General features: G+C 38.0%; 2 protein-coding genes and 1 long non-coding RNA gene across 5 annotated transcripts in view; 2 read left to right on the forward strand and 1 right to left on the reverse strand.

Moving 5' to 3' along the window:
- Positions 1–14327, reverse strand: part of pde5ab (phosphodiesterase 5A, cGMP-specific, b) — a 49632-nt gene extending 35305 nt beyond the window's left edge. Inside the window, exon 1 of one of the 3 annotated variants that reach the window (XM_048186453.1) lies at positions 14186–14327. In XM_048186453.1, the coding sequence (XP_048042410.1) occupies positions 14186–14190 (5 nt within the window). In that variant the 5' untranslated portion in view covers positions 14191–14327. Of the gene's footprint in view, positions 1–1310; positions 1422–14185 lie in introns of those variants that run through there. The other 2 variants (XM_048186451.1, XM_048186450.1) reach the window with 2 other exon arrangements.
- A 297-nt stretch (positions 14328–14624) lies between these two features.
- LOC125265889 lies at positions 14625–15736 on the forward strand. The gene is made up of 2 exons (XR_007184365.1): positions 14625–15044; positions 15155–15736. It is a non-coding gene; the product is annotated as an uncharacterized LOC125265889 (long non-coding RNA).
- Positions 15737–20398: 4662 nt separating this feature from the next.
- Positions 20399–26188, forward strand: tyrp1a (tyrosinase-related protein 1a). The gene is made up of 7 exons (XM_048186455.1): positions 20399–21233; positions 21469–21791; positions 22556–22760; positions 24249–24416; positions 24490–24669; positions 24752–24898; positions 25011–26188. Exons 1-7 carry the CDS (start codon positions 20870–20872, stop codon positions 25199–25201), a joined length of 1578 nt encoding a protein of 525 aa, XP_048042412.1. The 5' UTR covers positions 20399–20869; the 3' UTR covers positions 25202–26188.
- The last annotated feature ends 388 nt before the right edge of the window (positions 26189–26576 follow it).

Here is a 26576-nt window from a genome sequence, read left to right on the forward strand (position 1 = left end):
ATCTTCTTACACTTTTTGAACATATAGCCTAACAAAAATATGTTCTAAGAGCGTTTTGATAATATTCATATTGTTCATATTATGTTCTCTAAACGTTCAAAACATCCATTTTTTTTTTTAAATGTATCTTTGTTATTCAAATGTTAAGGAAACATTCCATTCTATCATTCTAAACATTGTGGGAACGTTACTTTTGAATGTTCGCTGAATGTTCTAAAACTGTAACTGGAGATATAATGTATCGGCCAATAAAAGCAAATTTTCACACTCTCATGTGTGTTAAACTTAATATTAACGAGTAATGTGTTTATGACTGATAGTTACTCTGAAACAAGTTGATGAAATCGAGAGAATAAAGTTTTTATTTGCATTTCTTTCAAAATATAGTAATTAAAAACATAATTATTAATTATAATGAAATTATCATTAATATCAAATAAGGTATAAAAGGCAGAACCCTCAAACTGTCGGCAGATATCGCTCTGAATAATCAGTTATCAGTATCGGTGGAGAAATTTAGTATCGGTTCATTTCTACTAGTAACATTTACAAATGTATAACTAAAAAGTTTCAGGAAAAAAAAAAAAAAAAAAACATGAATGTTTTTGTGCTAACATTTTGAGAATATTATTAAAGACCAGATAACTTTAAATGAACGTTCTAGTAACGTTACTGAAAGAAGTTTGTTCGTAACTTTGAAAGAATCTTGCCAGAACATTAATGAAGCTCTAAGAATGTTCTCTGTTAGCTGGAATATTAATATAATATGATTTTACAGCATTGATACTAGAAATGGAAAAAAGTGGCTAAAATATTATAAGACTTACAGTGAAAAGAGACGCCCTGTTGTCAAGTGATGATTTCACAGTAGTAAAAATAATAGTAGCAACTATTTTTGTGAAACCATTGGTAAATTATCATCACTCTTATTTTGTCTACTTTTAAACTTCTTTTATGTAAAATGATAATTTATATACCTTTCACTGCCATTTGATATTAGGAAATAAACTCCTCACAGTAAATCAATAAGACGCCATATGTGAAGTTGGCGTGACGTGTCAGTCAGTGACTGCAGTGCCTCATGCTTCATTTAAAACTACTTTAATCAACATTTTACAAATATTACCATTAACTATTATTATACATGCAGCTTTATGAGCTCAGACTAAAGACAGTATGGAATATTTCAATGTAATATTAAATATTTAGACAAAATGATCACCTAAAACACACATTGCTTTACAGCCTACATAAGTCAGTTTGTCAATTACCCGAATACTTTTATCATTAGGAGAACATTAAACCCTTACCAGACATTGGTTCCTTTGAAGTTTTTTGTAACCCATTGCCTATATTGACCATCCTGACCCGCCCCAGCACTCCATCTCTGACACACGGGTGTAACTTTACCAGCAGATGGTGCCTCTTCTCTCCTGGGACAGCGAGAGACCGCTGAAGGCATATGTGCTCTCTGGGGCACAAACGTGACTCTATTGTAAACACGGTGGCCTGGATGAGCTAATGACCGTCTCCGGAGAGACTATGTCAACCGTATTGGAAAATGTTTCAATAAAACATGTTTGCATTTCATTCGTCTCGCAACTCCGAGGACTTCTGACTATCTTTCCACAGAAGATGGACCTGTCAGGACATGCTGGGATTCCTGTTTGCACCACATACAACCTTCAAGCAGGACACACGAAGCCGGGCTGAAACACTGTCCAGATGTGGTCACTCAAGTCACCCAAAGCTAAACTACTCAGTTCGCCTTTCAGTCATAAGTCAAACAACACTCTATTCCTCCACATAATTCCCTGCACTACATTAAACAGCTCAGACTCTATTGTAAACCCTACAGTCAGAGCCGTGGAGGAGAGCTTCGGACGGAGAGCGGACCCATGCAGTCCTCCAATGGAAACAATTTCGAGTGCTTAGTTTGTCCTATGTGGCGCTCAACAAGACAAACATGGCAGTAAAATCATTTATTAAGAAGCGGTTTAATGGGGACAGAGAGACTGGGGTTGAACCTCTTAAAACAATGATGGTATGAGACCTGCTGAAGAGAGATTCAGACTGGACTATCTTCTTTCAGACGAACACAAGCGGAGATATATCAAAAATATTCTGGCTCTTCCAAGCTTTATTATGGGAGTGAATGAGGGCGAGATTTTGCAGCCCATCCATCATAAAAGTAATTCATACGACTCCAGGGGGTTAATAAAGGTCTTCTGGATGTGAAACGATGGGTTTTTGTCAGAAAAATATCCATATTTAAAACTTTATTAACTATAATAACTAGAAGCAGAAGAGCAGAGGTGTAAAGAGTACCTGAAAACCATACTTGAGTAAAAGTACATCGAAAATGACTCGACTACAAGTTACAAGTAACCAATTCCAATACGACTTGAGTAAAAGTCTTAAAGTATCTGATTTAACTTCAGTATTTTACTCATGCTGAATGTAGGCTCAGAGATGCACTAGTCCTGAGAGACATGCCAGTGAAAATAAGAAACATTTTCTAAAATCAAAATGAAATTGAACACCTCAATATTGCAATAAATCAAGGTCGACACAACAACCTTTTAAACGTTTACAAACTCTCAAGTCTCACTTGAGCTCAAGTGCACAGAAAGGTCACAAGTAAACCAAAATCCTGCAAAAAGGTCTTGTCAATATAGCGGATAAATAAAATAATGTTAAGTCAAATGAAATAGTCAAAGTGTGTGTGCTGGTTTGAGCCTCATCACCAGCTGTAGTCTTTTCCTCATCTAATAAATCATTATCTGCGATCAGAATCTACCAGCTAATGCACTCACATTCACGTAAAGTTATCCTTGTAGACAAGTTTGGATGAGTAAAGGCAAAATGCACAAGATATAGTACCTTCAATGCCCTTAGATGGCGATATCACGTCTTTATAGCAGAAACAAACTGCTGCAGAAAAAGTTAGATGTCACAAGAAATGTAATCTGTAATTGCACTGCTCATCACAAATGTAGTGGAGTAAAAAGTACATTTACTTGCTCAAAAATGTAGGCAAATAGAGAGTAAAAGTTGCCAATATCTTTGAGCCAAAAAGATACTTAAGTACAGTAACTAATTTACATTTAATCAAGTACTTTACACCTCTGCAGAAGAGTGACCTCTGACCCCACGCAATGACAAACGTGGAAGCACAGGGGATAGAGCAAAACAAAACACCGCTCATGAATTGAAGTCTAAAACGATCATTTTTAAAGAGAAATGTTGGAGAATTTCGACATAAGAGAAGAGGAGCTTGAGTTGGTTGTGAGAGGCGTCTAAGCTTACGATACTCCAGGGGTTAAGCTTCCGCCGTAACTCGATGCATACGGCCATTTGCTGGAAGCTAGTCATTATAGTTTATAAAGTTTTAAACAGTGTTGGGGAAAGTTACTTTGAAAAGTAATGCATTACAATGCGTTATTTCCTAAAAAGTAACTAATTACGTTACTTAGTTACTTTTTATGAAAAGTAAAGTGTTACATTACTTTTGCGTTACATTTTCTGCTCTGGGCTGGACTGTTTGTTTGTTTGTGTTTATAACAACAAAAAAGTTATATTTTTGGTAAACTAGTTACTTGAAAAAAGTAATCTGATTATGTAACTTTGGGTTACTTGTAATGTGTTACCCGCCAAACTGGTTATAAATATGGATATTTTTCTTAAAAAAACACATCACTTCTCATCAGAAGGCCTTTATTAACCCCCTGAAGTTGTGTGGATTATTTTTTTTTTGATGGATGGATGCATTTTTTGGGTCTTCAAAATCTCGCCTCCCATTATAAAGCTTAGAAGAGCCAGGATATTTTTAAATTGTGTTTGTCTGAAAGAAGATAGTCATATACACCTTGGATGGCTTGAGGGTGAGTAATTCATGGGATAATTTTCATTTAAGGATAGTTAGTGTTTGCATGTTTCTGTCTTATCAAAGCCTTCTATACAGCATCTCGTTTTTTTTTTTTACTGATACCCAGATGATAAAAAAACATAAACATAAACATAAACATGGGCAATCTAAGAAAAGTCCCAATGTGCGGTGTTCATTTGAAGACATTTTTTGTAGGTATGTTATCCGTGTTTTAAATTACGCATTACTGTTATGGTTCAGCAGGGAAGAGGAGGATCAAAATGCAGAAGTTTATAAAAGAAACACATAAATAAAAATAGTCCAAATTGGGATGAAGACACCAATAAGATAATCCAAACAAGAGAAACATAAATCCAGTCAGGAAACAGGAATGCTTTCCAAAAACATGTAAAGACAACGACCGACCCAAAACAACTGAAACACGGGTGTATATTTAGGAAAACAGGAGGCTAACAAGACACAGGTGCGGGTAATCAATGAAAAACAAAAGCTGTGTCCGAAATCGCCCCATACCCTTAAATAGGGCACTATTTGATGGAACAGCCTTTTGGTGTCCGAAACCATAGTGGATGTTATCGAGTGCAGTCTTTCAATCCCATAATGCACTGCGATAATGAGTGTACAACAGAAAAGGTAATGGTAATTTTCTGTTTTTTCTTACAGTGAGTGAAAAGTTTTTACATATTTATTGAATAATTAATCTTATTATGCTGCAAATTATGGCCGGATCTGACCCTCTAATTAAGGTGTGAGTCACAACCGGAAGGTTTGGGATCATATATGTTCAAATGTTATTATTTTATTTTTTTTATTTAGATATTTCAGTGACCACCAAACGTTAGATTCCAAGTGATTCATGGTGCTTATTTTCTCCTGGCCGCGCCATTCAAGCCCTTTTTCTAAGTATTATTATCAGACAAAACATAAATACTGTTATTATTTATCCCTTTAGATTTGGATAAATCACAAAACGTTTCAATGTTTTATCTTAAAGTTCAAAAAGATAAACATCATCAGATTGCAACATGAACATTTCTCGTGAGTTCCCTTTAAAATAGCCATCATTGCATGAAACACACACTCCACCTATTCCCCTTTGATTCAATACACACCACCAACAATCTGCACAGTTAAAGGGATAGTTCACTCAGAAATAAAAATGTCATTCCCAACCTCTATCACTTACTGAAGAACATAAAGAATATTTTTGAACGTGTTTTGAACTGTTGAAAGGTCCTCATGGGAAATGATTTTGGGTGAACTATTCCTTTAACAGTTCCTATTATTATAAATGCATGCACCGTTTGTATGTATGTATGCCATGACATGCACATCAAGACCTGCAGGCATATTTACCTCCAACAGTTCTCCTGAATATCACATCTCCTCTAGGACCATGAAGAGGTCACAAGTAGGGCATTTCAGAGGAAATCTGCTGCGGTAGAAACCCTTCCAAGTGATCTGAGCTCCGGCTGAATATTGTTAAATGTGTTTGGAGGTAGTGGAGGGGGTTTCAGGGGGTTGAGTCTTTCTTTCTGAGCTTGACAAACCACAGAGCTTTCCCTGGTAAACATCACGAAGGTCTAGAAAGACTTGGAATAAACACAAAGGAAAGTGTGCGAGGGGGAGGCTTTACCCTGATATTCAGGTGGTTTTATGAGATGAATATATAACAGGATGTCTGATTTCTGCCCGATGCGAAAAGCATCTTTAATAATGTTTAAACTGGTCGAGCAAAACTCTTATGCTGCTGTAAATTAACTGGAATATGTTTGCATCATCATTGTACATTCAAAAAGACATTATGTAAATTATCATGCATCTGGTTTAATAATATTGTGGTGAATGTCTGGATCTGCTGGCACACCTTCAAGAGCATAAAACGCCTTCATTCATTTGGAAGTCATATGAACACATGCATATGTTGAATATGAAAAACCTTCATCATATGCTGTTGATGACTTCATGACTTTGATGAAAATTTCACATCAGCAGATTGTGACTATATAAGTTCCCTTTAAAGTCACTGTATAATTTGCACACTGAATGTACCACCTATTTCCCTCTAAACTTTAGAAAGCAATTGTAAAATGTTCCTATTTTTTTCCCCTTAAAAAAACAAACAAATTAGCTCTATCATGGTGTAAGACATATTCTACAGAAATACCTAAAACAATTTATATTTAGAGCCATGTAAATTATAAATCACAACCATGACACGGGGACATTCTAAAACGCTTAACGTAGCTTAATGTACTAAGACAGTGATTTTAACCGACCAAACTTACTAAATATCATAGCCTACTTATAAATTATACTATGTACAACAAATCACATGAGCTCATATGATCTTAATGTGTTTAATAACATGTTAAGCCTTTTCCTCCCATAGAAAACCGTTATAAGAAAAGGCTTAATGTGGCTTAATGTACTAAGACAGTGATTTTAACATATTTAGTGAGTTTGGTCGGTTAAAATCACTGTCTTAGTACATTAAGCGTTTTTCATGTTAAGCGTTTTAGAAAGTCCCAAGGCCCGTTCACACCCAGAACTATAACTATAATCATAAGTATAATAGCGTCACACCAGCGCACAATATCGTTCTGTTTATTCCACAGTTTTGTCGCCTGCCGCTTTAAATGCTCGCGCTCATTAAAGCAAGAATGATTCTGATTGGCTGTCAATGTTTTTCTCATTCATCAACTGGAAAAAATCATTCTGAGTGATTCCAGCGATGTCGTCGTGTCTTGGTGCCGTTATTGTTCGTATACGCCAGAGAAACTAATATATATTTCATTCAAAGAACAATACACACGTCGGCGCGTCCGCCATCTTGCAACGGTCAGTGTATCGTCCCTCAGAGTAAAAATCTTCTGGTTGTGAAACCACCGAGATTTAAATTCCCGAAGAAATGGGATAAACTTTCACAGGTAGGAATGTGTTGGTTTTTGTTTTTAACTCAATATTACATGTTTTTACTATGGTATTTAAATGTTTTTACTTTTACTATGGTAACTTTTTAATGCTGCTGTACCAGCTGACGGCTTTGTCTTGTTGTAGCCATTGTTTCTAACTATGGTTGCAGACGCTGTCAACCTGCTCTCGAATGTTCACGGACCGCTCCAATATGGCGGACGGCTTAGCCCAATGAAACTGCCGCTAATGAGGCGTGTTTATCTGCGCAGCCATCTTTATAATTTTGTCTTTGCGGTAGCTCTATATATTTATATGGCATCTCTGTCAAAGAGTAATTAGCTGGTGAAGTGGATTTACTTATTGTAGAGTTAACGAGAGTGAGAATCTCTGGCGGGGTAAAATCTGCATTTTTAGCAAGATTCCCCTTAAAATTTGCTTTCCAAGGGCTGAATATCATGTTATTTGTGGTCGCTTCAACCTGCGTACATGGAAAACAACCCGCGGCAACAGTGTTAAAGTAGTCCGAAAAGCCGCGGACTTGGAAACGGTGACAACAAGACAAGTGCAGTGCAGAAAAGGGGCGGGGCTACATACGATCTAGAATGATTCTGATTGGCTGTCAATGTTTTCATGTCATCAGCTGGAAAAAAACATTCCAAAAAAGTGATTCTAATATCGTTTCTCTGCACTGTTATCTTTATAATTGTGCTGTTCTTTTACAGAATGATTTTTAGAACTATATCGTTATCGTAGTTGGTTACTCTGGTTATTGAGCATTTACATTGTGTCCAAAGGGATCAACATACAGTGGGATGTCTTCTAGGCTTCTGGAAATACGTTCAACATCCAATCCATCCTGTCTGAAAGATGCTTGTCAAATTCCCAATTATCTCTGTGATTTATAACTATCTCCTCAGTTTAAACAGCTGTAAAATAGGGTGAAAAGTAGGTCTTTGCTAACAATAGAAGTACATCTGGAACACATTTATCGGTCCAAGCACACTGTCTGCATTATTGGTTACCTCTATGTGAACCCCATTTTTTTTTTAAACTTTGGTTTGATGTTGAATAATGCAGATTATCAATATATTATTTTCCTAACCATCTACCTTCAAAGGCAGTTTCTCCAGGCTAATGACATTTTTCAACATTGGCTGTTTGTCACGTAAAAATAAACATGTAGGCAAGACAAAAACAACTGTTTAAAGAGACTGAGGTTTCTGCTGTTTTTCTCCTCTAATGATGTTCAGGTAATTCTCTGTTAATTCAGTGGAAAGAGCAGAGGAGCTCATTTCAGAGCGTGAAAACACTCTTGATTTCCCTCAGGCAGTGTCCAAGATCCTGTCACGCTTCTTTCCACACACAAATAACGGCTAAAATCCCACGAGGTTTGTTTCATGCTGTTCTTGTTTTGAGTTGTGATGAGAAGCTTAGTTTGTACAAGTGTAATCAAACACATTACAAAACTATATTAAGCTGATGTAATTAAGCTGATGAATGGATTAGACATCGGTTAGGATTTGACAACAACAAAACAACAAAGATAAAGCAAGTTTTCTTGAAAATGAAGTACAAAGAATGTTTTTAATTAATTCACGAAACCACTGTAAAGTTTATCGTTAAATATTATATTGTTATATTACAATGCTATTATATTTTGTGCAATATGCTTATTTTGTTGGAAACACCTGCAAGTATTGTGGTATTCTCCATGTTTCTCACGGCCCAAAACTCATAAACTCGGGGCTTAAAGAAAATCCTGAGCTTCCCACTCATATTTATGACTTTGCGGTGGCGTTCATGTGCGTTCAACTCGTAAATATGGTCTTTGACTTCAACGCACCATTATTCATTTCTGAGGAGATAGAAATGTGGAAAATTCACTGGAGTATGCTGAGCCAGTGCCATCCCTTTTGAAAAATGACCAAAATATTGAAAGTGACAGTCATAATATGCCAGATGGAGAACAAAATGTGAATAAATGTTATTAACAGAAGATGTCACAATGCATAGGCTATACTCATTCTTCGCAGCAGTATATGATGAGCCAGATTGATTGCTTTGCTAAGGTTGACAGACGGGATGTGTGTGAGAAGAGATAAGAAGAGATTCACCGTGACAGCGGCGTTGTTTTCTTGCTTTATTACTTCAGCTGATACGAGAAGAAGATAAACCTTTCAGCATGTGGAATGACCTGTGTAAATTAATCTTATACACTGTGAAGTGGAAATGTAGAAGAATGCAAGGTATTTCAAGTGATCAGTATTATGCCACCATTCATTTGAAGGAATTTCAAAACTCTTAAGATAAAATACCTTCCAGGCAACTGATCAAGTGGTTAATGAGCTTCTTTAAAGGGCCGGGTATTCATTTTCTGCGTTTCGCTCCATCTCGTGCACAGCTTTCTAAAAGCCATGCTGCCCAAAAGGCTATAGCTTGGTCGAGGCATGGACTCCTCTAGACCCCTGAAGGTGTGCTGTGGGATCTGCACCAAGATGTTAGCAGCAGATCCTTTAAGTCCTGTAAGATGTGAGGTGGATCCTCCATGGATCGGACTTGTTTGTTCAGCACATCCCACAGATGCTCGATTGGATTGAGATCTGGGGAATTTGGAGGCCAAGTCAACATCTCAAACTCAATTCCTGAACCATTTTTGCTTTGTGGCAGGAGCATTATCCTGCTGAAAGAGCCACAGCCACCAGGGAATACCGTTTCCATGAAAGGCTGAACATGGTCTGCAACAATGCTTAGGTAGGTGGTACGTGTCAAAGTAACATCCACATGGATGGCAGGACCCAAGGTTTCCCAGCAGAACATTGCCCAAAGCATCACACCGACTCGCCTTCTTCCCATAGTGCATCCTGGTGCCATGTGTTCCCCAGGTAAGAGACGCACACGCACCCGGCCATCTACGTGATGTAGAAGAAAACGTGATTCATCAGACCAGACCTTCTTCCATTGCTCCGTGGTCCAGTTCTGATGCTCACGTGTCACTGTTGGCTCTTTCGGCGGTGGACAGGGGTCAGCATGGGCACCCTGACTGGTCTGCAGCTCCATACGCAACAAACTGATGCACTGTGTATTCTGACACCTTTCTATCAGAACCAGCATTAACTTCTGGAGCAGTTTGAGCTACAGGAGCTCGTCTGTTGGATCGGACCACACGGGCCAGCCTTTAATGAGTCTCGGCCGCCCATGACCCTGTCTCCGGTTCACCACTGTTCCTTATTGGAGCACTTTTGATAGATACTGACCACTGCAGACCCCCACAAGAGCTGCAGTTTTGGAGATGCTCTGACCCAGTCGTCTAGCATCACAATTTGGTCCTTGTCAAACTCGCTCAAATCCTTACGCTTGACCATTTTTCCTGCTTCTAACACATCAAGTTTGAGCACAAAATGTTCACTTGCTGCCTAATATATCCACCCACTAACAGGTGCTGTGATGAAGAGATAATCAGTGTTATTCTCTTCATCTGTCAGTGCTCATAATGTTATGCCTGATCAATGTATGCATGACAGATGATTTTTTGTGGGCACTTTATATTGGTAGCAGCAAATATTCAGAGATATATATTGATAATATGCTGGTGGACTGGAATATGTTGATGGTCAAAATGTTGGACTTCACAGTGAAAGGATTATTAACACATGACTTTCCCCAGATCTCAGAGAAACTTAAATTTAGACAAAGATGCATTAATACCACACACAATTCATATTAGAAATAAATATTTGGAAGTTCAGAATTCAATCGTTTTCTGGCTTCCATCAACAAATCTGCTCTCAGCGAAGCGTTTGCACATCCCTTCTTGGGTTTATTTTTAGTAAGAGGTCTTTGGAATAACTCTTGCCTAGAAATGGAAATTTAAAATCAACACAATGAGAACTTGGCTCTGCCGCTCTTTCCCCTGAGGGAATGTGTGACTTATACAAGTGCTCAGAATTTAAAAAAAAATAAAAACATTCTTAAACATCCACCATACCACAAGGGGATCTCCAAATACTAACAGAGGAAACTGGATTTCCTCTGAAGGGGTCTGTGATGTGCATCAGCCTGACAGTTTTGTCTATGATGACTTCAGAATGTGTTTTAAGGACTTAAAAATAACAGGTTTGCTATATGAATGACTGATTTAAGAAGACACATGCATTTATGTGCCATAGTAGATGTGGAAAGTTTCTGTACACTTAAAAAATGCTGGGTTAAAAATGGACAGACCCAGCGATTGGGTTGTTTTAACCCAGCGTTTGATTTAAATGTTTGACCCAACCTGCTGGGTAGTTTTATTTAACTCAACTATTGTTTAGACATTACAGTATTGCTCACTTAAAATGAACCCAAAATATGTTGGAAATTAACATTTATTATTAAGTTTAATGAATAATAATTAAACAATAAACATTTATTACATTGCTTATTAATAAATATTCACATTTTTATTATTGTTTCCTCTACACTCTAAAAAATGCTGGGTTAAAAACAACCCAAGTTGGGTTGAAAATGGACAAACCCAGCAATTGGGTTGTTTTAACCCAGCGGTAGGGTTAAATGTTTGCCCAACCTGCTGGGTAGTTTTATTTAACTCAACTATTGTTTAAAAATTACTGTATTGCTTAATTAAAATTAAGTATGTTGGAAATGAACATTTATTAATGTTCAGTGAATAATTATTAAACAATAAACATTTATTAAATTGCTTATTAATACATTTATATTAATAAACTATTAAACTATTAAATTTATATTAATAAAATATTAAAGCTTATTAATAAACATTCACCTTTTGTCTATTATTGTTGCCTCTAATTGCATCTGGTTTTTAATTTCCCAACTATTTTGGGTTCATTTTAAGCTAGCCATATAGCAATTTTTAAACAATAGTTGGGTTAAATAAAACTACCCAGCAGGTTGGGCAAACATTTAACCCAACCGCTGGGTTTGTCCATTTTCAACCCAACTTGGGTTGTTTTTAACCCAGCATTTTTTAGAGTGTAGTAATTATGTATCTGATTTTTAATTTGCAACCTATTTTGGGTTCATTTTAAGCCAGACATATAGTCATTTTTACACAATAGTTGGGTTAAATAAAACTACCCAGCAGGTTGGTCAAACATTTAACCCAACCACTAGATTAAAACAATCCAAATGATGGGTTTGTCCATATTTAACCCAACTTGGGTTGTTTTTAACCCAGCATTTGCTAATGTAAATCATATATAAAACATGTATCCAGCTGGTCTGAAAAATACTAAGCATTCAAAAGTAAAGGGAACTCTTACAATGCTTACAATGCTGCCTTTGCATATTAACACTTTCCCAACTATCTAAACAAACCACAGAGTTTACCATCTCATTAAGAAGAGTTCACTCAACAGCCTCAGACACTGTAACTGTGATCTGCCAGAACGGCCTAATGATTTTTACAAAAATTCAACTTTTCCTGTTCCACAGACAAAATTACTGCACTTCTAAACCAGTTTAGTAGACTGGGACAGCTGTTTTATGTTGGCTAAAATTACTCTCGACCCAGATCCTCCAGAGTGAGGTCAGGCCGTACTGTGGCTTTTGTTTTGTTTTGTTTTGTGGGAAATTGTTACAAGAAAAGGACACTGGGTCTCACTGAGCATGCACACAAATTTTTTGAATGTTTTCATGAATGGATCATTGTACTAAAATTTATTCTAAATTTATGAAAAAAATGAAACCACAGGTACGCAAAAACCTCACCTACGAATATGCGTATGTACAGCTGGCTAATGAGAGCTGTGTAAAAGGTGTTTATTGTGTTTGAACTGGTTTTGAGAATGATGCATTGGCACTGCTGGAGGATCTGCAGAGAGCGATGAAAGGCTGTACAGGAAGGCTTGTGCGGAATGCCCTTATATGGAGACAGTTTGGGCGTGTTTTATGCAAATGACTAACCTTGTGTACGTGGCCGATCATTAGAGCGAGATTAATGCTCCCTTCACGTGCTATCGACATTACTGTCGTCACTGGGGGTAAGAATTAGCCACCTCATAAAATACGCGCGAATTGGTCATAAGATAGCGTTGTAAATACTAATTTCCTAGTTAAAAATTTGGAAATGAACGCCCTCTCAAGTCAAAATTTGAATGCAATGTGCTCGTAATTATGACTTCAGAAGTGGGAAGCAGGAAATTTCCGATAGCACGTGAAGGCAGCATAAGAACAAATTTATGAGCGTACGCTTTTTCCTGAGAAGTTCTCCTGTGCGTACAGATAAGAAATTATCCACGCAATTATTAATGAATGAGACTCATTGCCTATATATAGCGTGAGGGTTTGACAAACACAAAAATATGGCCTTTGAATACCAGTAAACCAAATAAAGCAAGAAAATCCAACAACAAAATTACTCGCACAGCAGGAGAGTATAAAAAAGAAGCAGAAACAAGCGGTAGAAGCATTGCTCATGCACATGACAAATAACACAATCATCAAACATTAAACTGCATATAAATCTAATTTTATCTTCAACGAAAACACTCTTTTGTTCAAAATATTGTCTTTTTTTTTTAATGAAACTTACCCACATTCAAGTGTTGATAAGAAAGAATGCATGAAGCTAAAATAAAATGTTTATTTCAAGTAAAAAATAGGAACATAGTATACTTAAAGTGCAAAAAATAATATATAAATAGTAAACTATAAGTATGATGTTAAGTTTAAGAAAACTTACAAGAATACTTACAGTATAAAACTACTAAATTAGTAGTTTACTGATTGTTGGACACTTATTTGATTATCGTTTACACCTGTGATTTGTTTTTGTTGAAGCTGTCAGTTCTCGTCACGTTTTACTTGGTTGTTTTGTTCTTGTTTCTAGTCCTGAGTTTCGTTAAATAAAGTCTTCATCTGCTGCGTTTAGATCCTTTCACTCGTCTTCATTTCAACCACTTCAAAGTGTACTTTCATAAACTAAAAAATGTTCTGCAAGTATTTAACTAGTAAACTATCAGTGTAGCTGTACACTAGTGGTGTTTTACACTTAATATGTACTTAAAAGTGGGCCAATTTAGTAATATTGCACTTACAAACATACTACTATACTTAAAAATATGCTTGAACTTTACTTAAGTGTACTTAAACGTTATTATTTTGTAAGGGTTGTTTTGACAGAAAGACAGTTTTCAAATCCTGATTCAAAGAAAATCATAAATAGAATAAATGATATATTTGTTTCCTTATGTTCTTGTTACATAACGTTTAGTGACGGGTGTAACGGCACACACCCACTGATCTGATGTCAGGAGGTGTCTCAATCACCTCACAGTGAGCCTCCTCCACACACACACACACACACACACGACTCTCTCGTGTCTCAGATTAGCACACAATCACGCATTTTCAACTCACCCCATGTTGAGTCTTCAGATGAAATATCTCCAGTGAAAACAGTCTCCGTTTCCTCGCTCTGCCTTCCAACTTTCTCTCTTCAACAGAGGCTTCTAGTAGAGCAGCTTTTATTTATGTCCTTTTTTGGGGTTGGAGTAAATGGAGAGAGCTTGCAGAACATTACATTACTCCCTCGCTGTTATCCCCACAAACTTTGCCTTCCCTCTCCCTCCCTCCCTCTCTCTCAATCTCTCTCTCTCTCTAATGAATCCCTCTCGAGATATCCGATATATATAAGCGATCACGTTCAGGTGTTTGTTTGAGAGATTCTCTGGCATTGATTGAACATGTTAATGTAAAAGCAGCTGAGCTGTTGAGGTTTGTGTATGTCTCTGTCTTATGCTGTTACACACAATATGGCAAGTAGAGGGTTCAAGTTCACTCATCCAGGACACAAAAACACAGCCGGTCATGAAGTGCTCTCGAGGGTTTGGTATGGGAACACCTCGTGCCAGTGAGTTCAGGTAACTAGACTCTGGGGTGGAGCGGCTCTGGTAAACACGTGGAGATAAGAGCGCGTCTCTGGAGACGAGATGATCTGCAGGATTCATCATTACAGAGACACGCCATCGGATTTGGACATTGTCATTCATTTTCCAAGTCTGTCGGTTCATTGAACTTGTGTACTTTCATTTTATGTACCGTATAATCAGAGATACAAAATTATGCTTGAGTAACTTGGCTTACACTGACATAACTCTCCTTTTCTAAGCTTATAATAAGCTTATCATGTCCATTCACATGGAGGCTTCCGAGTTAATTCAATCTGACCTACAACGGTCGACTTTACCTCCATCAGATCATTTCTCCAAGAAAAACAGTAAGAGTTTGCTATATTTTTACAGTACTGTAAATGGCCTAACTGTAAATAATACTCAATGTAATGTAAATGTCACACACATATTTGATATTAATGTGTGTAACTCTCAGAACTGACAGGAGATGGTGGTGTTCGCTGACGTGACCGGCAGGAGATGGCCGTGGTGGAAATGGTCAGGGTAATTTTCCCATGATTGACTCACCCTCAGCCATCCTAGGTGTATATGACTATCCCCTTTCAGACAAACACAATATCCTGGCTCTTCCAAGCTTTATAATGTTAATGAACAGGGGGCGAGATTTTGAAGCCCATCATGAAAGTAATCCATACGACTCCAGAGGGTTAATAAAGGCCTTTTTTCAGGTTCATCCTCAGTTCACGACCCTCTATCTCCCAAAATATTCCCTTTTCCTCAAGTTTGAATAAAGGAAAAGGGAATTCTTCATGGAGGTGGAAGGTCTACGATCTCCATCTTCATGATCATGGATGAGGCTTGCAATAACAGGCCTCGATTGGTCATGAACATCAGGGACATTCATGTGATGTTGAAGAACATTTATGGTCAAAAGTTGAAGACAGGCTTGATGTTACTCATACTGTGCATTTGAGATTTATTACTTAAATGTATGTTTCACGATGCAAATGCGGGATTGTTGTAAAAATACTGTAAAATAAAATATTCTTGCATGCAATGACTTTTGAAGTGTTTGTGATTGTGTTTATCATTTGTATAATGATAATTGTTTTGGATAATGTAAGTGTAATATCTGACTGTGTATACTGTATTAAAGTACAGTAACAAGGGAGATTTGAAACATCTTGCATTATTTGCATTTGAATTAACTCATTGTTAAAATTACTAAAATGAAAGAAGATCATACTGTTGTGTTTTGGAGATTAAAACATTACATAATGAGAACATCTTTGGTTTAATCGCCAAAAAACAATGATATGAACTTCTTTCAGTTTTGTAACTTTTAACACTCATTCAGTATTCATGAAGTAATACAGGCTAATGTTTATAAATCATCTAACACTTCATTTGAACACTGGTTATCATTACAGTATATGATTATCCATTTTGAAAATACAAACCAGCTCTATAAAATCCATATTTACGGAAATCTGTTTACAAATGATTAATTAACCATTAAGAACAGTTGGGTTAAATTATCAAAAATGTATTAAACTGATTGATGCAAATGAAATTTAATAGAAATAGCATTATGAAGACCCTAATGTTTATTATCTGTAGTGAAAACCCTAACTGAAAACGTGCTGAAATGTTTGGAAAAATATATTTAATAGATGTTTGAAGCCTTTAATGTGTGTGTGCCTGTACAGAAACTTAAAAATAACCTGCCATGATAAATATCAACTGGAGTGAACAAGTAAAAGTGTGTAATATTTAGGGTATGGAATAATTTCTTTCCCATTCTGAGTGATTTCTCCTACTGGATTTAAGAATATTTGAAATAAGCCTGGATTTACTCCTATAATGGTCTAACCTTTAGTATGAAAAACACTAATATTCAACCTGTCGGATTTTGCCCTCTGGATGTGAAGATTTGAACTCTTCTGCCCTCTTCTGGTGGTGTTGAAGAACTACACCAAACACACACTGGTGTTGCCATCATTATGAGGACATTTCATAATTTTCTTGCCCCTAACTCTACCCATCACAGAAAACTTTCAGCATTTTTACATTTTCAAAAAACATAATTTAATATGAATTATAAGCTATTTTCCTCATAGGGACAAAATGTAATCAGAAAAGGATTGGGTTTAATATTGGGTTTATATTTATGTTCCTCATAAAGTAGGGTTTGTCAGGTACACACACACACCTATCATGTAATAAATCAACAGAAAATATTCTTAAATGTTTGAAAAACAAATACTTGTGAAAACCGTACCAAAGCCATTAAAAATATATTATACTGGTTCTCTGTTGAATAGTCTTACCAAAAACAAAACATCTATTAGTTACATAAGTCATTAAATGCAAATTGGTTGAACTAGTCATAAACTGTCAAGCATATTTTTAAACATATTTCTTTTAGACTTTGAAGCTTCACTTGTAAAGAATATACAGACAGAGTAAAACAGTTTTTCAAATTCTGACAATGAAAAATGCGGCACTGAATCTGAAATTACGATGTTTGATATTCTGATAACCATATAGGACAGGACAAAAAAATCTGATATGTCAAAATAAGGGTGTGACAATCCAATAAAACAACAGGACTACAAACTTAGAAACAGGAAACTACAAATACAACATAAATGTCAAAACAAACAAGAAACGCCACACACACACCCAATGAAATACATAATGTTTTGTACTTTATATCTAACTGCTGCATTTTCCCCTTATTTCTCACATGTAAAAGAGTTTCTGTACGAGTTCACAGAGCTTTGGGTAGATGAACTCACCAGTCACATCCACTCACATGACGAGTGTGTGTGTGTGTGTGTGTGTGTGAGTGTGTGTGTGATGATATTTGACTAAAGGCAGAATTAACTGAGATTCGACCATCACATGATACACTGAGAGAACGAACGGCTGCACAAACACAGTAAATCCTCAAATCAGATGCTCCTCGTGAGGAAAAGAGCTCTCGTCAGAACTGACATTACAAACCCGTGTGACTTTCTTTCTACTGTCGAACAGAAAATAATTTCTGAATAATATAAAAGCATCAGAAAGTGGACCTTAAACTATTCCTTAATTCCCTAATATTCGATGTGGAAATCAAGGTTTGCATGAGTTTAAGACTAAGTCTTTAAGACTTGAGTTTGTTTAAGACTACGGGATAAACAATACAAGCCTGCAGAAATACAAGTGTGTGTGTGTGAGAGAGAGAGAGAGAGAGAGAGAGAGAGAGTGTGTGTGTGTGTGTGAGAGAGAGAGAGAGAGAGAGAGAGAGAGTGTGTGTGTGTGTGTGAGAGAGAGAGAGAGAGAGAGAGAGAGAGTGTGTGTGTGTGTGAGAGAGAGAGAGAGAGAGAGAGAGAGAGAGAGAGTGTGTGTGTGTGTGTGTGTGTTGGATTAGCTTCCTCACATGACTTTTAAACGTGGAAACACTGCAGGGCTCAAATCCCAAGAATGAATCAGGAGGAAGTTTTTATAACATTATACAAACACTCATTTCCATCCGAAAAAATAACAATTTACCTTTACTCACTTACAAAAAACATATATAAGTACTAAAGTGAGCAGATGTTTTGGAGTAACTCTAACTCTCTCAGGAAAGCTTCTGACTCTCAGAGCGAATGAAACGCCACTAACCACAGCTGAATGAAAGTATAAGAACGACGGCCTGCGTGAGTCTCTAATGAAGCATATTATAATAGTGCACTGCATCTGCTCTCTGATTGGTCTGCTGAATCCTCACAGATGGCGAATGATCTGAAGCAGCAGCTTCAAAAACATTTTCTAAGAACATTTTACAAATGTTTCCAGCTCAAAGTCTTCTGTTGCCCCTCTGTCTCCGTCTCCTGCCTCCTCTTCCAGAATCATCCAGTTCCTCTGCCCCGCCTGCGCCGGTTCCCTTTCAACCCCTTAGCTTGTCCTCTGACGTCATTCAACGGTGTGGAATTGCCTCTGGTCTTCAGGTTTTCAGCTCTGGCTAGTCTGCTGTCAATCCTGTCACTCCACCTCAGCCCGTCAATCTGTTGGCTCCACCTTGGCACCTCCCCTAGCTCACCTGGGCTCCCTCGTCCCTCCAGCTCCACCTTGGTCAGACGTCACCCTGCCTGAGCCATGGACTTACATGCCTTCAGCTACGCTTCGTCCCTCCACCCCTTCAGCTCTGTTGGGCTCTGCCTTCCCTCCGGCTCCACCTTGCTCCTCAGTCCCACCAGCTCCACTTCAGTCCTCAGGCACCCTGGTTCCACCTTGGATGCTCGTTGTTGCGGCTCCGCCTCGGCCTCCATGACCGCTGGTGTCGCCGGTCTCTCTGGCTCTTCGTCTGCACCCAAGGCTCCTTCCATTGGCCTTGTCTCTGTCAGTCGTCCCCCTGGAGCCATCAGCCAAATCTTCACCATGGCTCCTCCCTCCCTCGACTCGTCGTGGACCATCATCTTGGCTGCACCATGTCTAGCTCCCTTTGCTCCTGGCTCCCTACACTTTGTTATTAATTGCACTGACTGTTATTAATGTGCAAGGACGTGCCTTTCCGTAGGGAGGAGTAATATCAGGTTTAGGCCCGTTTTTTTTTTCTCATTGTTTCCTGTTCCCTTTGTTCTGTTTTCCCGGTTGACATTAGTTACTATGGATTTTGATTAGTCATTTACACCTGTTTTTCCCTTGATTACTCCCTGTGTTTATAAGCCCTTAGATTCCTTTTTTCAGTGTTTGGTCTCGTTTATGTTGTTGTTTTAGTATGGATTTCCTGAGTAATGTTTAAGATTATGATATACAACTTCATTGAATTTCCTCTGCCTATTACAGTCACACAGAACTGTTACACATATAGATATATAACAGGTATAGATAGTATAAAATGTGTCACTATATTTCACTTAAACGTAGACAGTGTGAACTAATACCATAATTGTAAGACAAACCAATTACAGCAGGCTCAATTTGTTTTCTAAATCAAGCAGAAAAACATCAACTCCATCTACTCTTCACTTTTCACAAGTGACCATCTGTGCATTTTAATTTGGCCTTCGGTGCGATTCCTGATTCATAATGAATGGACACTCTATGGATATCACACATAATTCAGTCAGGGTCAACTCAGTACTGAAGACTATTAAAGACAACCTTAGACACAAAACCCCCAACAATACCATGCAATGTTGCTGAATGATATGCAGCATAGCGCAAAAAGAACAAGGAGTTTCAAAACGTGGTTTTAAGGCACCATGGAATCAAAATGGACAATTTTTTTTATTATTATTACAAAAAAGTGTTTATTCTAATTGATTTATCCTTGCACATCATTATTGTGTTAAATTCAGGTTCCTCGTAATCTTAAATCAGAACAACTTCTCCTCTCTTATGCAGCGTCTCTTCTCTTCTCTGATGATGAGGGCGGGGCATCCTGTCACTCACATGAGATCCACCAATAACAAACCACAACCATTCAGCCATCATCTCTGATAGGTATAGCCAATATGAATTTTTTTTTTGAATACTTGCCAGCCAAATCCTCTCAGATATGGCAACACATTAAAGATAAAGACTGACTCTGATTCTTGTTTTCATGAATATCTGAAAGTGTTGACAACAGAATGTGTGTGAAACCACATGCACTAAAGGAACCTCAGTGGTTCTCTGATATGAATGAAGTTTATAGGCTATACCTGAGGACAGGTGGAGTTAAAGGTTGATCAGGAGTGATGATGTTATAGTCTAAAATAAAGAGAAAATCAAATTGTACATTTGTGTAGAGAATATTCTCAGATGAAGATCAAATTATGATACTTGCTGAACTAAAGGCAGGTAAAGTTTGTTCTGTGTCTCAGTGAAGAGCAGAGTGTTGAGGGCTCGTGGAATGTGACGCGGTCACGCGGGGATCAGAGATGCCGGAGTCACGCGCGCGCGCTCAGCCGGTATTTAAACTCCTCCAGCATTAATTCCACCAAACACTTGACCGAGAAGCAGCTAACGCACATTCATCAAATGATCAGTTTTTGGAGATGATGTGGGAACTTTTGCTGCACTTTTGAAGATAATTTGGATATTGTTGATTACGTTTGGCACTATTTGATTTGTTAATTATTGTTGAGAGTACCTGGCTATCTTTTTCGGAGGTTTCTTGGAGACTGTTTGGATATTTACTCATTGCTTTTGAGATTGTCCTATTTTGGCCAAGATGTGGCCATTGTGTGGAGGTATGCTCCTGCTCATGCACGCGCTGGTGCTCGTTAGCGCTCAGTTCCCGCGCGTGTGCGTAACGCCAGAGGGCCTCAGGAGCGCGCAGTGCTGCCCGTCCCCGTTCGCTCTGGAGAACGACCCGTGCGGCGCGAGCACCGGCCGCGGGCAGTGCGTGGACGTGAGTGCGGATGCGCGTGCACACGGGCCTCAGTACCCCTACGACGGGCGCGACGATCGCGAGCGCTGGCCGCTGCGCTTCTTCGTGCGCGCATGTCGCTGTAACGGGAACTTCAGTGGCTTCGACTGCGGCCGCTGCAGACACGGACTCACCGGAGACGCGTGCGAGCGGCGCGTGCCCGTGGGTCAGAGAAACTCACTCTTTTTCTATTATGGTAGAAATGTTCAACAGCCTTGCTGACCAACTTAATCAGATGTTCTGGTGAACACCGTGATGGTCTTTTCAGCAGGGAACTGCCCATTATATATAGATTTAATATAATTTTTTAAATTTTAAATTTAATTATAAATAAGTATAAATTATACTTAAAATAATAATATACCTTTTGAATTATTATTATTACTATTATTATTCTCCAGTGCGGAGGAATGTGATGCAGCTCAGCGCGGAGGAGAAGCGCGCCTTCGTGAACGCATTGGACCAGGCCAAGCGCGCTCCCCACCCGGACCTCGTGATCGCGACCCGCCGGTACCCCGAGATCTTCGGGCCGGACAACAGCACGGTGCAGTTCGAGAACATCAGCATCTATAACCTGTTCGTGTGGTCTCACTATTACTCGGTCAGTAAGACGTTCCTCGGGCCCGGGCAGGACAGCTTCGGCGGGGTGGACTTCAGTCACGAGGGGCCCGGATTCGTCACGTGGCACCGGTACCATTTACTGCAGCTGGAGCGAGACATGCAGGTCTGTATCAAACTGCAAACTGTATCAAATTTTGATCAAGTTAATATGCATAAAAATGTATTCAAATATAATAAATAAATAATATTTAATAGTACATTACTGTAGTCAGTAGAAAAAAATAGAATAAAGTAATTTAATATAAACTAATATAATACTAATTTTTCAGAGCATAAATTGGATGTTTATAAAAGAGAGATGCTTTTACATTTTTAGGATAGGGATGATATTTGGGGATCTAAAATACTGAATCTAAGGGAACTTTATAAAAAGTATTTCTTTATATTCTATTAATTGAAATCCTGTTTCTGTTGGAATTGGCCTTGGATCGGTTGCACAAATGATTTCAGTGTTTATTGTCAGATGAAGGATGACACTGATAATGATCTGTGTAATGATCACATTTGTGCGTGAGCTTCACAGATGAACCGTTATATGTGATTATAATCAGAGTAATGGAAACAAACACACAGATTCACTCTCTATATACAGAAAATGTGATTAAGCGTGTGATGAGGCCTGTTTAACATCTCACACAAAGACTCGACTGTCTCTGAGAAGAAGCATTCACAGTGCTTTACCACAGGATAGTAATTTAAGTGTAAGTGAAGGTTGTTCAAATGTCAAATTCTCTCTATTTTGAGGACTAGGAGTTGGCCACACTTGACTTTATCAAATATACAAATCAAGTGTCTGAACGAGATGATATGAAGCCATCAGGATGTAAATCTGGGGATAATGATTGTGATCTGACTGGTTTCCCTCAGGACATGTTGGGAGATCCGAGCTTCGCGCTGCCATACTGGAACTTCGCCATCGGCGGCAGCGTGTGTGACGTCTGCACGGATGATCTGATGGGCGCGCGCAGCACCTTCGACACCAACGCCATCAGCTCCAACTCCATCTTCTCGCGCTGGAGGGTCGTGTGTGAGAGCGTGGAGGAGTACGACACGCTGGGGACCATCTGCAACAGTGAGATCCAATCACCGGTGCTGTCTCTTTAAGGCCCGTTCACACCAAGAGTGATAACTATATACACCAGCACACAATATCGCTGTTTATTATAAGCTCTTAAAGCAGGATGGATTCTGATTGGCTGTAAATGTTTTTTATTGTTCATCAGCTGAAAAAAATTTGCTCTGAAAGTCATTCAAACAATATTGTTGTAGTTAGTGTAGACTATTCATTTGTGTTTAGAATGATTTTTAGAACGATATCTTTATCGCAGTAGTGTGTGAACAGGCCTTTAGAGCTGTTACTGTAGGATTCTTCAGGGTATATTTTCATTTTAAATTTTGGTTTATTTTACTATTTCTTGACATTCCCCACACAATGAGACCTTCACATAGCAGACCATGGAAGATTAATGGTAATAACAATAATTGTGGCAACATTTGAAACATTTAAACCTGTTATTAATCAGTATTTTTCTCTGTTTTCCAGCAAAATAAACACCCTTAAGGCGAGACAACAGTTTTTTTTAACTCTCTTTTGCTTCTATAACATGCCTTCTTTCAGACTAGTGGGAAAAAAACATCCAAAACACACATTTAGTGTTTGTTTTCTTGCACTTTTTCTATTTGCGTCTGTAGATTTCAATTAGAGTACATTTCTTTAAAGACCAATTTCTCAAAATGAGTTTTTATCTCCACTTCAGCTGAACTTACATACACCAAAACTTACAGTTTTATTCTTGCCTATATTCTGAAGGATTTTACTGAGGGATTTGTTGATATATCATTCAGCCTGATTTATATAACACTTTACTCCTGAAAACATGGTGAAAATGTATTTTTTCATCTGTTGACAGTATTTTCTGATTTATGGAGTGATAAAAAGAGAAATCCAAAATCCCCTCTATAAAAACCTTTAACTCTAGTATGTTGATAAAATCAAACATGAATTTTGAACCTGGCTTTACCCAATGTTCGGATTTATTTTCTGGAAATATATTCAAATTAGTGCATATTTTATCAGATTATGTAATTGCATTTTTAAACAACATTTCACTTGTAACACAAAACAATTGTGTTAATGTACTGTGACTGAAGTCTCTATTGGTTAAAATGTTACTATATTCATGTGGTGTCTTGCCTTGAAGAGAAAATTAGAACAAAAATGCAAGAAAGATTACAAATTCTGCACAATACGACCAGCAACATTAATTTCATATTTACTTTATTCATAAACCTCACTATATTGAGTGAATTATAAGGATATATTAGTATTTTTAAGGATACTGATTTATTTATTTGTTATTATTATTATTATTAGCAATTATTATGGTTAGTATTATTATTATGGTTATTATCATTATTCATATTATTGTCATATTATTTTTATTTCTATTATTTTTAAGTAATATTGATATGATCATTATTATTATCAATATTATCATTATTGTTATTAATATAATCATTATTATCATTGTTATTAATATGGTTGTTATTGTTGGGTTAGGTTCGGAGAGCAGTCCCATCCGCAGAAACCCTGCCGGCAATGTTGCGCGTCCGATGGTGCAGCGGCTGCCGGAGGCGCAGGACGTGGCGGCGTGTTTGGAGATCAATGCCTTCGACACGCCGCCCTTCTACTCCACCTCATCTGAGAGCTTCAGGAACAGTGTCGAGGGTGAGACGTGGCTTCAGCGTCAGCATCAGTGTTTGTGTGTGCCGTGTGTTCAGGTGTGGTGTTGTTTTGTCAGGTTACAGCGCCCCCCAGGGGAACTATGACCCCGCCGTGCGCAGTCTGCATAACTTGGCTCATCTGTTTCTGAATGGGACGGGCGGACAGACGCATCTCTCCCCCAACGACCCCATATTTGTGCTGCTGCACACCTTCACTGACGCCATCTTTGACGAATGGCTGCGCAGACACAGTCCAGGTGAACCCGCCTCCCTCACTGTCAGTCATGATCATGAAGGCTTTGGCTGGATGTTAATGTGTGTGTGTGTGTGTGTGTCCAGAAGTGTCCATCTATCCGTTGGAAAACACCCCCATCGGCCACAACAGAGAGTTTAACATGGTGCCCTTCTGGCCGCCGGTGACCAATGCAGAGATGTTCGTCACAGCATCTGAAAACCTGGGATACTCCTATGAGGTCGAGTGGCCAGGTCAGCTTCATTATTATTATTATATATTATTATTAATAGTAAATAAAGAACTTTGTGATCGTTTGAGTGTTACTGAACAGCCTGCATGTGTTCATGTGTTTCATATTTCCAGCTCGTCCTCTCACACTGACCCAGATCATCACCGTCACCGTGGTCGCCGCCCTCATCGTCGTGGCGATTATTTTTGCCGCCACTACGTGTGTCGTCCGGTCGCGCTCCTACAGGTCGGAGGGTCGGCGGCCGTTGCTCGGAGACCAGTATCAGCGCTACGACGACCACGACAAAACACAGTCTGTAGTATAAACACTTGAACTGTCACCCCCCCATTTTTGAACCTAGACGTAAAAGTGCACTATCCAAATTTAAATTGTTATAATTCATGAACACTTTTGAATACAGACATAAGGTTTTTCTCTTTTTAAAGAAGACAATCAGCAGATTATTGTGGCAGTGAAATAATTTCAAAAAATGAAAGTATAAAAAGTTATACAAGTTTAAATTTACTGTAAAGAAAATGTACTGTACTATTTTTATTATATTTTATATAAAATAAATATTTTACAAAATAGTTTTAAATCCAAAATTGCTATAAAATTAAAGTCACATGTCTCAATAAGTTGTGTTCCAAATTTGAAGTTGATATGAAAACAATTGAGGTTCCTATGCAATTTTGTTTTGGTGTTATACCAGAAAAAGCCACCGGGTGACACCCAAACTCCATTGAATTATGTTTCTGTCACAAATGCATAAATTTCTCTTTCAATATTACTTCTATAACAAAATAATATGGGATCTTGAGACTCAGACCTTTCCAACGATATGTATTTTGTCAAGATTATAAAAAGTTTTGATCCCAAAAGACCGTAATATGACACCACGCACTAAGGGGGAGGAGACCGCTAAAAGATTTTGAAGTACAATTTCTATGGTAAAGCAATGTCAGATTTTCAAAATTTCACAGGATGTTTTAAGCTTTCAAATGATATATAATTTATGATGATTACTAAAATATTTTATAGGGAAAAAGGCAACAAAATATAGTTTTTTGTGAAAAAGGTCAGAACTCCTACCCTTTCGACAGGTACAATCCTCTACTATGACTGTAACAGTAATTAAAGGTATTTTTTTTAATACCACACAGAAACATCCCCTGATATCACTGAAATAATGAGGACAACTTCCATTAGAGCTATCTGCAAAATATCTTTGGACTTTATTTAATAGTTTAATTGTGAATCATTTAAAGTCTCATGTTAAAAAGACTGAAATAAACCACTAACAAACTTTCAAGTCTGTATGGTGTTTCCTCGTGTCACCGCCAGATGGCGCTGCTGCTTCACTGCTGTTCACCAGGTGAAAATGTTCACAGCATTCACATTGAACCGAGCGACTTTTACAAAACATAACTGGCAAAAACATAACTTTATTTAAAGGTCGTCAATATTTCAGCTTAATCTGCATCCTCATAATAATAAAAAAGATAAAGAAATCATAAGCAGTTTATTTTAATTCAGTGGTTTGGTCTTTCCTCATTTCACCGCCAGATGGCGCTGGTGTTTCAGGTGATTATATTAGTCTGTACTGAAATATTCCTGTGGAAATACAACCAGCCTGAGCTCACATTTCAGCGTTTACTCACATGAAAGAGCAAGAAAGTAGTTTGCACCCATTTTATATG

This window comes from Megalobrama amblycephala, linkage group LG3 (assembly GCF_018812025.1).
Source record: "Megalobrama amblycephala isolate DHTTF-2021 linkage group LG3, ASM1881202v1, whole genome shotgun sequence".
Lineage (NCBI taxonomy): Eukaryota > Metazoa > Chordata > Actinopteri > Cypriniformes > Xenocyprididae > Megalobrama > Megalobrama amblycephala.

Coding starts and splice junctions, on each gene's coding strand:
- tyrp1a (XM_048186455.1), top strand. CDS start 20,870: ATGTGGCCATTGTGTGGAGGTATGCTCCTGCTCATGCACGCGCTGGTG. Junction 21,792..22,555: donor AGCTGGAGCGAGACATGCAG/GTCTGTATCAAA, acceptor GGTTTCCCTCAG/GACATGTTGGGAGATCCGAG. Junction 24,899..25,010: donor CTATGAGGTCGAGTGGCCAG/GTCAGCTTCATT, acceptor TCATATTTCCAG/CTCGTCCTCTCACACTGACC.